At 39.4% G+C, this 12,456-nt stretch overlaps 1 protein-coding gene across 1 annotated transcript; it reads left to right on the top strand.

The window, feature by feature from the left end:
- The first annotated feature begins 35 nt into the window (after nucleotides 1–35).
- On the top strand, nucleotides 36–12,162 carry FAM199X (family with sequence similarity 199, X-linked). The gene is made up of 6 exons (XM_032702295.1): nucleotides 36–269; nucleotides 3,045–3,264; nucleotides 4,890–5,039; nucleotides 5,366–5,527; nucleotides 6,503–6,763; nucleotides 7,668–12,162. Exons 1-6 carry the CDS (start codon nucleotides 82–84, stop codon nucleotides 7,836–7,838), a joined length of 1,152 nt encoding a protein of 383 aa, XP_032558186.1. The 5' UTR covers nucleotides 36–81; the 3' UTR covers nucleotides 7,839–12,162.
- The last annotated feature ends 294 nt before the right edge of the window (nucleotides 12,163–12,456 follow it).

Genomic DNA, 12,456 nt, shown 5'->3' with positions numbered 1-12,456 from the left:
CGCCGCCGGGTGCCTGAGGCGCTCCCGCCGCCTGCCCCGGGCGTCCCCGCCGCCTCCCGAGCCGCCCCCGCGCCCGCCGCCATGACCGAGGAGCCGTACGAGAAGTTCCTGGCCCCCGAGGAGCCGTGCCCGCTGCTCTCGCACCAGCACCCGCCGCGCGGCGGCAGCTTGAGCCTGAGCGAGGAGGGCTGCCTGGACGTCAGCGATTTCGGCTGCCAGCTCTCGTCCTGCCACCGCACCGACCCGCTGCACCGCTTCCACTCCAACAGGTGCGCCCGGGGGGTGCTGAGGGGCCTCAGGGCGTCTGCTGCCCCCGGGCTGGGCCGAGCATCATTGCCCCGCTGCCCTGCCCGGTGCGAGCGGGTGTGACCGGGCTGAGGGTGCTCCTCACGCCCTGCTGGGTACCCTGCGCTTGGTTTAGTCGGGGTTCGGCTCGTCACGTTACACCTGTCGATGTGAGCTGGGTCGTTCTTGGAAGATGTGTTTGTTCGTAGGATGACAGACTGGTTTGGGTTGGAAGGGACCCTAAAGAGCATGTAGTTCCAACCCCCCCTGCCTTGGGCAGGGATACTTTCCGCTGAGCCAGGTTGCTCCAAGCCTCGTTCCCCTCCAAATGTCTTATTTTTTGAGATTTTTGGTAATTTTTGAGCGCTGCAGGATGGTCAGCTGCAGAGTGGTGTGTTTATAAGAGTTAAAAGCAGACCTTGCATGGACACCAGGCCAACCTGTAGAGGTTCAGAATGAGTCAGGCAGCTTGGTGACTGCACCGACTCCTGCAGAAACATTTCAATCCCATGCTACTAATGATCGCCAAATTATTCAGCGTGTAATTTGTAGAAAAGATCTATTCAAAAAGTGCAAATACAGCTCTACAAAGAAATTCCAAAAGTGAAAATCACAGTCCTGCTTTCCTAAGAACGTAATTCTGCTAATGCATAGTATTGAACTTGAATATGGAAATAGCTCTTTTTTTGAGAACAGTCTGTGAGATTTCAGTCACGAACATATGTGTGGGATAGTTCTAGTTCCTGTTCCAGAATTGCAAGATACTTTTACTGATTATTAGTATTTCTACTACACCACTATGAAGAGTATTTATGAATAATAAGGTAATCTTTCAGTTGAATTTGTATGAAATCATGGAAATTGCACTTTAAAAGTATTGTTCACAAGGGAAAACTCTTAATTATAGATTCTTAAATGATTCAGCACAAACAACCTTAATCAAATATGATACGTTTTTCTTGATAGGGTTCTTAAATCGTAACACACAACTGTGATATGAGCAGTAAGAAATACTCTTAGCATATCTGTAAGATAAATGTTTGATAGTTGTTTTGTGAGTTTCTCTTTGTGTTGCTTTTCACTTCCCAAGTGCGTTACTTAGGTTTGCTCATTTTACAAATGCAGGTTTGTAACTCAGGCATCCTGAGGGGGTATCTCGCTTCTTTGGGCAAGGACACACACTCATTAAGCCATTGCAGATGCACAGCTCAATCTGTGCTGTTTGCATAAGGCTTTCTATTTTTTAATATTATGAGTAACTTTAATGTAGTTCCAACTTGTTGTAAGTCCAGTTCACCCCAGCAAGCCCGGCAGACCCCCCTGGGTATGAGAAGGTGAGGGCTGTCTGCCTGTACCTGGAGTATCTGCACAGTGGGGTGGTGGTAGAGCCCCTGCACCTCACTTTTTGTTTTGATGGGTCTGGAAACTTTGTCCACTCTGTCTTTCCTTTCGTCAATATTTCATGAATTCTGTAACTGTAGTCATGTTGAGAAGTGTGCTGTGTCACCACACCCGTGCTCTGCTCTGTACCAATGGACTGCCCTGCCCACAAAAGCCTGAACCGGTGAAACACTGCATTTCTGTAAGGGATCCAGAAAGGAGAGCAGGATCTCCTGAATCTGCTAAAAGAGGAGTTTTGGAAATGTCTTTAACATTGGATAAGTTCAGTGCTGGCCAAGTAGATGTGGGAGTGAATCCATCACAAACATATTTAGCCAACCTGGTGTGCAGCTTAAATAATGACAGTGAGGACCAGCCCTTCAGGGCGATGAGATTGCTTGGCTTTTGCAGTTGTATGGGAGAAGAGTGTTTTTCTAGTTAGCCAGGCTGAAGTGGACAGGCTGATGGAAAGGAGTTGATTGTGTGGGTTTGTGTGGTGCATTTTAGAAGCCCTTTTCAAATTGTTTTGGCCATATTGCAGTGCTGTGCTGACTCATATTTGTCTCGACCTACTTTTCACCAATATGTAAAATAAATCCAGATATGGAGACTGATTTCATGAGCTTGTTAAATTCTGGCTTACTCTCATTAGAGCAAAAAACCTGTTCTGTGAAAATTGAGTCCTCAATAGCTTTCCTTTAGCAACAGCATTAACTAGCTTTATAAATGAAATAATGAGGTGGAAAAAGTGTTTAGTTTTGGCGTGGTAGCATTTTCACACAGGTCATTTTCCCATTTTGCACTGTTTTATTCCAATAGCATGTCCAATGTTTTTGACATTTGGAGTTGTGAATAATGAATCCATAATGTGTTTCCTTATTAAGCCTCAGTTTTGTGGGGGATTATCAGCCTAGAATTTCTTTTTGACTTCTATTTATCCTGATGTCTGATTGATTAACTTCTTAGTTCTGCTTATTTCAATTTACGTGAAAGTTTAAATATCCAAACATATGGAAAATTTTATTTTTAGATCAGTGTATTTTAGAAATCCAACCAACAGCAAAAAGAAGCAATTCACATACTAGAGGAGTCGTGGCTCTGGGGTGGAAAGTGATAATATATTAAAATAAAGGTGTAATTATACTAACTGTGTGTGGATTTTTTCCTGGCCATTTTTGGCCTTGGGTTCCCTTTGGTGTTGTTTATGGATTTAAAAAATATTTTAAACTAGAATACGTCAATTTCCATAATTATAACTTCAATAAAATCCATGTGTAATGCAAGCGAAGTGGAGATACTTTTAAAAGGCTTAAAAGAATTTTTCAGGCCACGTGATGCCAACGTTTGCTGCTTTCTAATTGTTTTGTCATGTTTTGCAGGTGGAACTTGACATCCTGTGGAACCAGCGTCGCCAGCTCAGAGTGCAGTGAGGAGCTGTTCTCATCGGTTTCTGTTGGTGATCAGGATGACTGTTACTCTCTGTTGGATGACCAGGAGTTCACCTCTTTTGATTTGTTCCCCGAGGGCAGTGTCTGCAGTGACGTCTCTTCTTCTATCAGCACGTACTGGGATTGGTCAGACAGTGAGTTTGAATGGCAGGTAAACTAGTTCCACTGTAAATGTAAAATCTTGTGTAGACTGTTACGTGCTGGGTTTGGTTGTAGTTGAAAAGCTGTTGGATAGAACAGAATATCCTGAGTTGGAAGGGACGCACGAGGATCATCGAAATCCGCTCCTGGCCCTGCACAGGACAGCCCCAGGAATCCCACCATGTGTCTGAGAGCGTTGCCCAAACGTTCCTTGAGCTGTGTCAGAGTTGATGCTGTGACCACTGCCCTGGAGCCTGTTCCAGTGCCCAGTCACCCTCTAGATGAAGAACCTTTTCCTAATACCTAACCTAAACCTCCTCTGACACAACTTCAGACCATTCCTTTGGATCTTGTCACTGGTCACCATAGAGAAGAGATCAGTGCCTGCCTCTCCTCTTCCCCTTGTGAGGGAGCTGCAGACAGCTGTGATATCTCCCCATAGTCTCTTCTTCTCCAGGCTGAACAGACCAAATGACCTTCTCAGCATTTGTTTCTTTGTAACTACTGAGCATGGGAGCACATACCTGAATCTTGAGTGATAAAGAAATGTTTTGTTTAGTTTTATTCCAACCTTTTTAGTCTGGAGGAGTGAGTGAAGGTCATACTTTTAAATTTTGTTGTAAAGTTCAGTCAAAGCATGTAGAGTCCTAAGGGCACTATAAGAACTGAAAACTAAGAAGGCTCAGATCCTGTTCCAGAAGATGCAAATAAACTCAAGACGTGCTCTGAGATTAGCTCCGAATTTCTGACTGGTTAATCTAACTGCTGGCCTCTATTTATTGCAGAAGTTACAAGTGCATGTGTATAATGTGTATAATGCAGCCTGTAGGAACGACTCAGGTTGGATCCCAAAGATTCAGAGCTTCACTGAGCTGTGAAATTTTAATTGCCTGATAAACTTGGCAATTGTTTTGAAAAGAAGTAATTTCTTAAGCCTTAGTTAGCTGACAGCATGTTTGACTGGTAACTAGCTTTTTTATCACTCTTTGCTTTTTAAAACAAACTTTTCTTAAGAGACATACTTGATTGGACTTGTAAAATTTTGGAAAGACTTTTTTGCAGCTCTTTATGGTGTTATCTGGCAGAGTCTGAGCATGAGTAATCCAACTGTCCCACTTCAACTGGAAGTGCATTCAGAAATCATGTGTCATGTATAAATGAAGCTAGCTGAAGTTCTGCAGTTGCTTCCAGGCAAATGACAGTAATTTTAATTGAATATTCTTGTGTAATTATGGGGTGTGGCATGAATTACAGACCGACTTTGAAATTATATTCCTTAAACTAGATTTATACTTTGAAATGGGGATTTAGATTTAAGTTTGGATTGTAATGGACAATTTCCACTGGTGGAAAAGGGAAGTAATTGAAATGCCACACCATTCTGCTGTTTTCTTATATGCAAATTTTTAAAAAGAATTGATAAGTAGAGAATAGTATGAATTGAGTTTGCTGCACTTGTTGTTTGTAGGAAGATTTGAGGGAGTTATGAGTAATTACAAAGAAGTTGTTAGAGTGCAGAGATAATCGAAGCTTTGCTAATTTGACAGTATGTTTTGAATGGTTAATAGTGTTAGAGTGATTTACAATCTGCCTACTGTACTCTAAAGCTTTGTTCTTTCTCTTGCATGTTACAAGTTGCCTGGCAGCGACATTACTAGTGGGAGTGATGTGCTTTCTGATGTTATACCTAGTATTCCAAGCTCTCCCTGTCTGCTTCCGAAAAAGAAAAACAAGCATAGGAATCTTGATGAACTTCCGTGGAGCGCAATGACAAATGATGAACAGGTGACATTTTTTTCCTGTGTGAGAACTGCAATGTACAGAAGAACTTTCCATTAAAAGATACAACTTAAATGCCATCCTGATTGCTGTAGGTATAAATTCAGACCTATACAGGACTGCTTGATTCTCAAAACTAAATCTTCTTGTCTTTTGGATCCGTAAGAGGCAGTTTAATGCCTGCTCAAGTTTTCACCCTGAGTTTTTAAGGATACTCAAGGCTAGAATAGTGATATTTGAGCATGTTTTATCCTGTTGGTCCTTCCTTTTTTTCTGTTTCTCATTTAGAATCAGTGATACTTTAAAATGACCTGCCTCTCTTTTGATCCTAGGTTGAATATATTGAATACTTGAGTCGCAAAGTCAGTACAGAAATGGGCCTTCGAGAGCAACTTGATATTATTAAAATTATTGATCCTACTGCTCAGATCTCACCTACAGATAGTGAATTCATTATTGAATTGAACTGTCTCACAGATGAAAAACTGAAACAGGTGAGTTAAAGTTTGTACATTTGACTTTGGGGTTTCAGCATCTGATATGTCTTGGAAAATCATGTGGACTTGTGATCAATTTTTATATCTAATCATTAGATATAGAGATATACACTAGAGCACAATATTGTCAGTGAGGGAAACCTTTATATGAGACTGTGACTGTACATTCTCAGTATGTGTTAAGTCTAAGCTGGTGAGTGTGTACTATAGACCTGGTGCTGCTTATGGCAGTGTACCTCACCTCATGGCCATCAACTAGCTGAGGATCTTCATTTGCTCACTGAATATGAACTAGCATTTAAAACTAAAAGATTGGGATTGGTTGGGGAAGACCATAAATTTCATGTAGAAAGGGAGATAAAAACGCATTTTAAAGATGTAACGGAATAGGAACTATAACAAAGAAGGGTACTTGACTGGTAGGGTAGATACATCCCACTTCTTAGTCTTTGTACTATTGTGATGTGTTGTTGGGAAGAGATGTAGTGTCCAAACAAGCTGAATTCCTCAGTGTTACTCTGCGATGAAAGTGAAGATTGAAACTGGAAAACATTCACTGAATGTTTTACAGTACAAAAGTACTGCTTTATTTACACCCATTTTTGTTTGAGTATACCTAGCAAAATAAAGGGGTTTGATACATTAAGTAAACAGCTTAGTTAGTTGAACTTGACTGATGTTCCTGTTTGGTGTTGAAATTAACTAATGTAGTAGGAAACAGGAGAGGAGAAAAAATCCCAAACCTTGCTACTTATTTTTGTTCCTTCTGTAGTGAAGCTAATTTTAACTCAGTTCTCTGGGTGACTGCCAGATGGCTTGGGATTTAAGCAGGCACAGCAAAATATTTTAAAAGTCTAACTGAATTGATCCAATAACTCGATCATTAATAGGCAAATTGCCTTTTCCATGGAAAGGAGCATCTCAGTGCAGTGTTTATCAAGCCTTAGGAATTTTGCTGCCTCTGTCCTACAGGTGAGGAACTACATCAAGGAACACGGGCCTCGTCAGCGGTCAGCAAGGGAGAGCTGGAAGAGGAGCAGCTACAGCTGTGCAAGTACCAGTGGTGTGAGTGGTGCCAGTGCCAGCAGCAGCAGTGCCAGCATGGTCAGCTCAGCCAGCAGCAGCGGCTCCAGCGTCGCCAACTCCGCCTCAAACTCGAGTGCCAACATGAGTCGAGCGCACAGCGATAGTAACCTGTCCTCAAGTGCTGCAGAGAGGATCCGGGATTCAAAAGTAAAGTTTCTAATTATGTAAATCTGCACTAAGCTGTCTTAACTCTTTAAGCTTGCTTATGTGATCTTACCTGGGATGTTTGTCCTGAAGGAACACAGTAACTGAGTTATCTAGATAAACCAGTGTTGACTGTTTGGTGTGACATGATCACAAGGAGTTAAAACTCGTGCTCTTGCCATAATTTCTCTTCTAAGAGAAAGCCTGATGTTTGTAGCAGGTTTTTAATTCCTTTTGTTTAGAGTAATGTGAGTGGGCTTGAGTAAAGGCTTATGCATCTAACTTAAAAACACACACAGTTTAAAAAAAATAATTATTTAAGATTGATCACCCTAATCTAGGCATAATTTCTGGATAGTAAAGACTGTCTTGGTTGTGTTTTGTTTTTCTTTTGTGTTGTTTTTTTTTTCCCAACTAAAAGTTTCATCAGGCTTTTTGAATCTTCTTCAGTTTATTCTTCCATGTCTCATGAGATGACGTGGTGAGGAGTGACCCACTGAAGCGTGTTCCATTTAAAGTATTACTGTGGCACTTGTCGTGTCTCTATAATTTCAATATCAGGGGTGGAGGAGAGGAGCAATTCTTGCTTGCTCTTCAACATCTTGGGTTTGTTAATGTAAGACTGTAACATTTCCCCAGCAGTAAAGATTCCTTCAATCAAAAATTCGACTGTGCAACATCACAGGGTAATGTTGTGCCTCATAACTCAGATATGGTAAATGGGTCTTGATATTTTAATATCAGATACAATTTTGGATGACTGTTTACACCACCTCTAAGAATTCATATTAGTTATTTTTCAGAGCAGATGTTATTTTTAGAGGTTAATTTATATTTGCAAGCTTTAGAAGTGTTTTCTAATCTACAGAACAAAATCTTATATTTTGTCTCTTCTTTATTTTGACAGAAACGTTCCAAGCAACGGAAACTACAGCAAAAGGCCTTACGGAAGAGACAGCTGAAAGAGCAGAGACAAGCTCGTAAAGAAAGACTGAGTGGATTATTTCTTAATGAAGAAGTGCTCTCTTTAAAAGTGACTGAGGAGGACCATGAAGGAGATGTGGATGTTTTAATGTGACAGGGGTGAATTTATCAGTGTTCTTTCTAAGCCTTAAATGTATTATCCTTATTGTTTACATATATTTCCTGACCAAATTTTGATTAGTGTTAACAACATAAACCAGATCTTTTCTCAAGTGTAATTTTGCTAAGGAGGTCTAAGTATTGAGTAACTTCAGCTTTTTGAGAGTAATTTTGCAACAAAGAATTCAGAAACTTAACTGTCTTCTGAAAAGCTGCTGAGTAAATACAATTTTAAGGAAATTGAACTTGGCTAATATGCTAACTTAACTTGCAAGATTTAAGTCTAGGGGTGCTCTTGGATGACACAAAGCATGCATTACTATGCTTCAGCTTCTTTTTTTACAACTTAGAGTTAGTATCCCACTTGACTTGTTCTGTCTTCCTTTCCCATTATTAGGAAGATTGTTTAGCATGAGGAAAAATCTTTCTATTCTGTGGGGCTTTCTTCAGTCTTGCTCTTGAATTGTACAAAATCAAAGTGCTGTCATAAATTCTTTTCTAAAAGTTGTGATTTAACTCAAACTACACAGAAAACAAGAAGCAGGACTTCTAATGCAGGGAATCTGTAACAAATACTGCCTAATAATGTAGTTCTTAGGAAGCAACTAGAATTAAAAAAACCCCCAAGAAGTGCAGGCTTAGTCTTCAGAAGCTGCTCAATATCTTAGGATTATCACCAGTACATCACTTCTATTTCTATGAAAAGATTACAATAAAAATGTCTTTATGCATTGAAAGTGCACTAATCTGCAATTAAGTTGTCTAGGACACTACTTAACAGTGGTTAAGAACTCTACTGGAAACAGAAGTGCAAACAAGTGGCACACAACTTCAGTGGTTTTCTTCCCCAGAAGCACATCTAAATAGATTCATGTTGTTTACAGGAGAATTTAAGTTAATGCAGCTGTGCTTTTTAATGGTATGTTTAGCTGAGGGTGTCTTCTGTGTGGGTCGTTACACCATGACATGTATCAGAATCTCCTTTTGTTGTCTATTGGCTTTTGAAATTTCTGTTGGTGAGAAAATGAGGTAAAATTGTGGCTTTCAGGTAGGGAAGTAAAAGTAGTTTTAACTTGTTTCCTAATTCTGACCATCTTTAAGATGTCTCTACTTTGGAACTACTTTTTACAGAACTCCTTCCCCCCTGCTGAGATAAAAATAATACTTCTAAATTTTAATGTGAAACTTAAAAGATTATGAAAGTATTTTTGAATTCTGAATTTAGTAATTTTTTATTATCTTGATGCTTCATTGCTTTAATTTTGCTCTTGAATTAAGGAGTTTGGCAGTTTAGTGTGGCCACAGGTGTCTGTAATTGCACGATGTAGCCCAATCCTGCTGAATTGCATGGTCAGCTTTAAGACTGCTGACATTAATTTTGCATGTCCTGCACAGACTTATTAGCCCTGACAGGAGAAGTATTTTTCTTTCAGAAGTAGCTTTCCTTGTAGACTCAAAATAAACTGACCAGTAAAATATCTGAACAATGGCCTCTGAAAGAGTCCATAGTCAAACTAGTATGTGTAACTTTATTCACTCTTACTGCTGCTGTACAACAGGTGCCCAGACTTGTCCACTCACTGATTAAAAGCCGTGTAATGTCATTTTAAGCTCAAGTATTACCTATCCCATATGGCCAGTTATTTGGCCACTAACCACAAGTGTCTGTTACCTCTCAGTATTTCCTTGAAAGACAAAATTTAATTGCTGTCAATTCAGCTAATTTCAGGGTGCAGTTTTAAACTCTTGCGTGGTAATGGATGAATTCATCATGAAATATTTCACTGTCACAGTTCAGTACAACTTTTTTTTTCTGCGGTGACTTTGTAATGTGATTGAATTTTTTTTTCTGAAGAAAAATGCACACAATACTGTAGAGAATGGAAACTCTGAATATCTCAGTGTGGTGGAGCATGAAAGTGTGTAACTTTTTTCTGTTTCAGCAGTTCTGCAGAGTTTAAAATGCCTCAGGTTTTGTTGAGAGAAGACGCCCTCATTTTGATGAGGTACAGTTTGTTTTGGTCACCTGTCTACTAGTTTCCAGGGATCATGAAATGAGGAGGGTAGTATTTCCACCTTGATCTTAGGTTGAGCATGTAAGTATAAATTAATCCAAGTGATTAAATGGGTCCAGTTTCTTGTCACATTGGATGAAAAGGTCCTGGGTGCCACAATAGCTGATAGTGGTGTGTTATCTCCAGCAGGTACTTCAATCACTTGTGTGACAGTAGAAATGAAAGAAGAGAGTGGATTTCCAGGGTTTCCATGGTAGTAATTTATAGCTTTGTGATCTCATAGACCCAGGATGCTTGTAACATAAGAATACAAAACTCTGAATGTTCTGGTAAGAATGCAGAATAACATCTTGCCTGAATGTTCTTTGCCAAGTACTCAGAGATATAATGTTGTCTTTGACCTCAGAGAATCAGGCCTGAAGTAGCTGTGGGATTCAAGAGTTCTCACATTTGGGTTTTTTTCCCTTTTGTTTTCTCATCCTCCATAGTTCTAGTGACATGCTCAATTTGTGGTGGGGGAGGTTTTTGGTCAGAATCCTGTCTTTCCCTGCTTTGTGCTCTGTGCTTACACAGGAAGACCCCATCCCTGGAGGTGTTTAAAAGACAGTAAATGTGGCACTTAAGGGCGTGGTTTAGTGGTGGACTTGGCAGTGTTAGAGTTGGAATCAATGATCTTAAAAGGTCTTTTCCAATCTAAATGATTCTATGAATTTATGTTAAATACCGATGGCATTAGTCAAACAGTTGGAATTTTAGTTAAACCTGGTCTTGCCAGTTTAAGTGTTGGCCATTGTGGCTACAACTGTAGATTACTGGGTTCAGGTGAAGAGTAACAGACTGCTAAAATAATGCATTCTTATTAGTATTGGTTTTTTTTTTTTTTAATCAAATCTCTGCTTTTTATTCACAGAGCACAAATGTCAAGCTTAAAAGTAACATAGAGGCACACAGGAAAAAGCTCAGATTTATATGGTTCCATGGTACTGAAGCTGTGTATGTAGGAGCTTTGTACCCACTGCAATATGAATGTAATTAATTTACACTCTGTAAAGGTAACAGTTTGCTTCCATGGTAACTTTTTCTCTATAAAGGCTTAGAAGGAGCACTGAAAGTTTGATTGCAATAAGACTGTAAACAGTAGAGAACATTCTTTTCTAATATGATTTTAAATATGAGGAAGAAAGCTGCCTGACAAACCTGGTTGATTTCTGTGTGTGTATCTAATGTCATCTTTTGTCTCTGTTAAGATATCTATTTTTCTTTTTCTGGGAAACTGATAAAAAGATGCTTACAGTATGCTCAGTATGGGGTGCTTACTTGAAAGAGCAAGAAAATTCTTTACAAGACTTCCCTGGGCCTAAATTTTGGTTCTCCTGTTGTGGTTTGAAACCTGTGAAGAGCATTCTCTGGGGGGAAAAACCCAAACCAACCTGCTTGAACTTAAGTACATGCATTTACATCAGAATACATATACAATATAGAAACATAAAAATGGCAGTATTTACTGTTCATCTATGCTGAATGGCCTGAAGCCGTTTCTTTTCTCTTAACACTCTTTCAACTTTGAAATCAGCTGATGCATTGGTCTATAAATATTAATAAACCCAACTGTTTTGGGAGCTCTTACAATTCATTCTTCTAAGCCAGATTTTCATGGCAATTGTTGTTAGATTTATTGGTTTAATATTCTTAAGCTTACTGATCTTGCAGTTCTTGAGCATAGAAAAGTCAGTATGCAGTTGTCCATTTAAGGATTGCAAAGATAGTTTATTAATCTGTCAAGGGCACATCCTAGTAATATTCAAAGCTTGTATATTTTGACTGTTAACTCTGATGAATCATACTTGCATTCTCTCTCATCTGGCTAACTTTAAAACATTTCCAAATGACAAATAAATTCTTCAGTGTAAAAAAAAAAATTGTAATATCGAAGCCTTGAATATAGTTCATAACCAAAGCAAGGGGAAAGTGGGGGGTCTGATTTTTTTTTTGTCTTTTTTTAGGGGGAGAGGTGAGGGTATACATTAGAGTATATGGTATTGCTTAAATTGATTTTTTTTTCCCCACGGTTCTCTGCTAATTGTAATGCTAAAATGCACTTTTGTATAGAAAACTGTTCTCTGTACATTCTGTATCTACTTTACACAATGTTTATAGAGATTTTTCTGAAGTTGTGAAGGATTTACTGAAAGCTCTGATGCTGTTGACTTCAAAATTTCCTTGTATTTGAAAATAGTTATGTGCATATTAAAGTACAGGTTGGAATTAAAATTGATGACATATAGCAAAGATATTCTGATGAAACTATGTGGTATCTTCTTCAGAGCAGGGGGATTTATATACAGGGCCTGCAGAGTCACTGTTCAGGCAGAAAGTACAAATAAAGTGGTGCATCTTATTGGTTCTTAGTGGCAGAAAGCAGACTGGCCCCTCCTTAACCAGAGGCATTTGTTATCCACAAAATCTGACAAGAATCGTGTCATAGGGAAAAAATTCATTGTTGTGAATGATATAACCCAAGATCATGTACTTGAAGCTGCCTGTCCTTAGTTTTGGTCTCTGTCTGAGAGGATTTTTCCTGTGTATGCTCTATCCTGT

This window comes from Chiroxiphia lanceolata, chromosome 14, assembly GCF_009829145.1.
Source record: "Chiroxiphia lanceolata isolate bChiLan1 chromosome 14, bChiLan1.pri, whole genome shotgun sequence".
In the NCBI taxonomy this organism is placed as follows: Eukaryota; Metazoa; Chordata; class Aves; order Passeriformes; family Pipridae; genus Chiroxiphia; species Chiroxiphia lanceolata.
The sequence above is the reverse complement of the archived record's forward strand: the minus strand, read 5'-3'. Positions and strand labels throughout refer to the sequence as shown.

Bases quoted from the DNA above. Each gene is read 5' to 3' on its own strand.
- FAM199X (XM_032702295.1), top strand. From the start codon at position 82: ATGACCGAGGAGCCGTACGAGAAGTTCCTGGCCCCCGAGGAGCCGTGC. The intron at 3,265-4,889 runs GTAAACTAGTTC...GCATGTTACAAG, and splicing joins ACAGTGAGTTTGAATGGCAG to TTGCCTGGCAGCGACATTAC. The intron at 5,528-6,502 runs GTGAGTTAAAGT...TCTGTCCTACAG, and splicing joins CAGATGAAAAACTGAAACAG to GTGAGGAACTACATCAAGGA.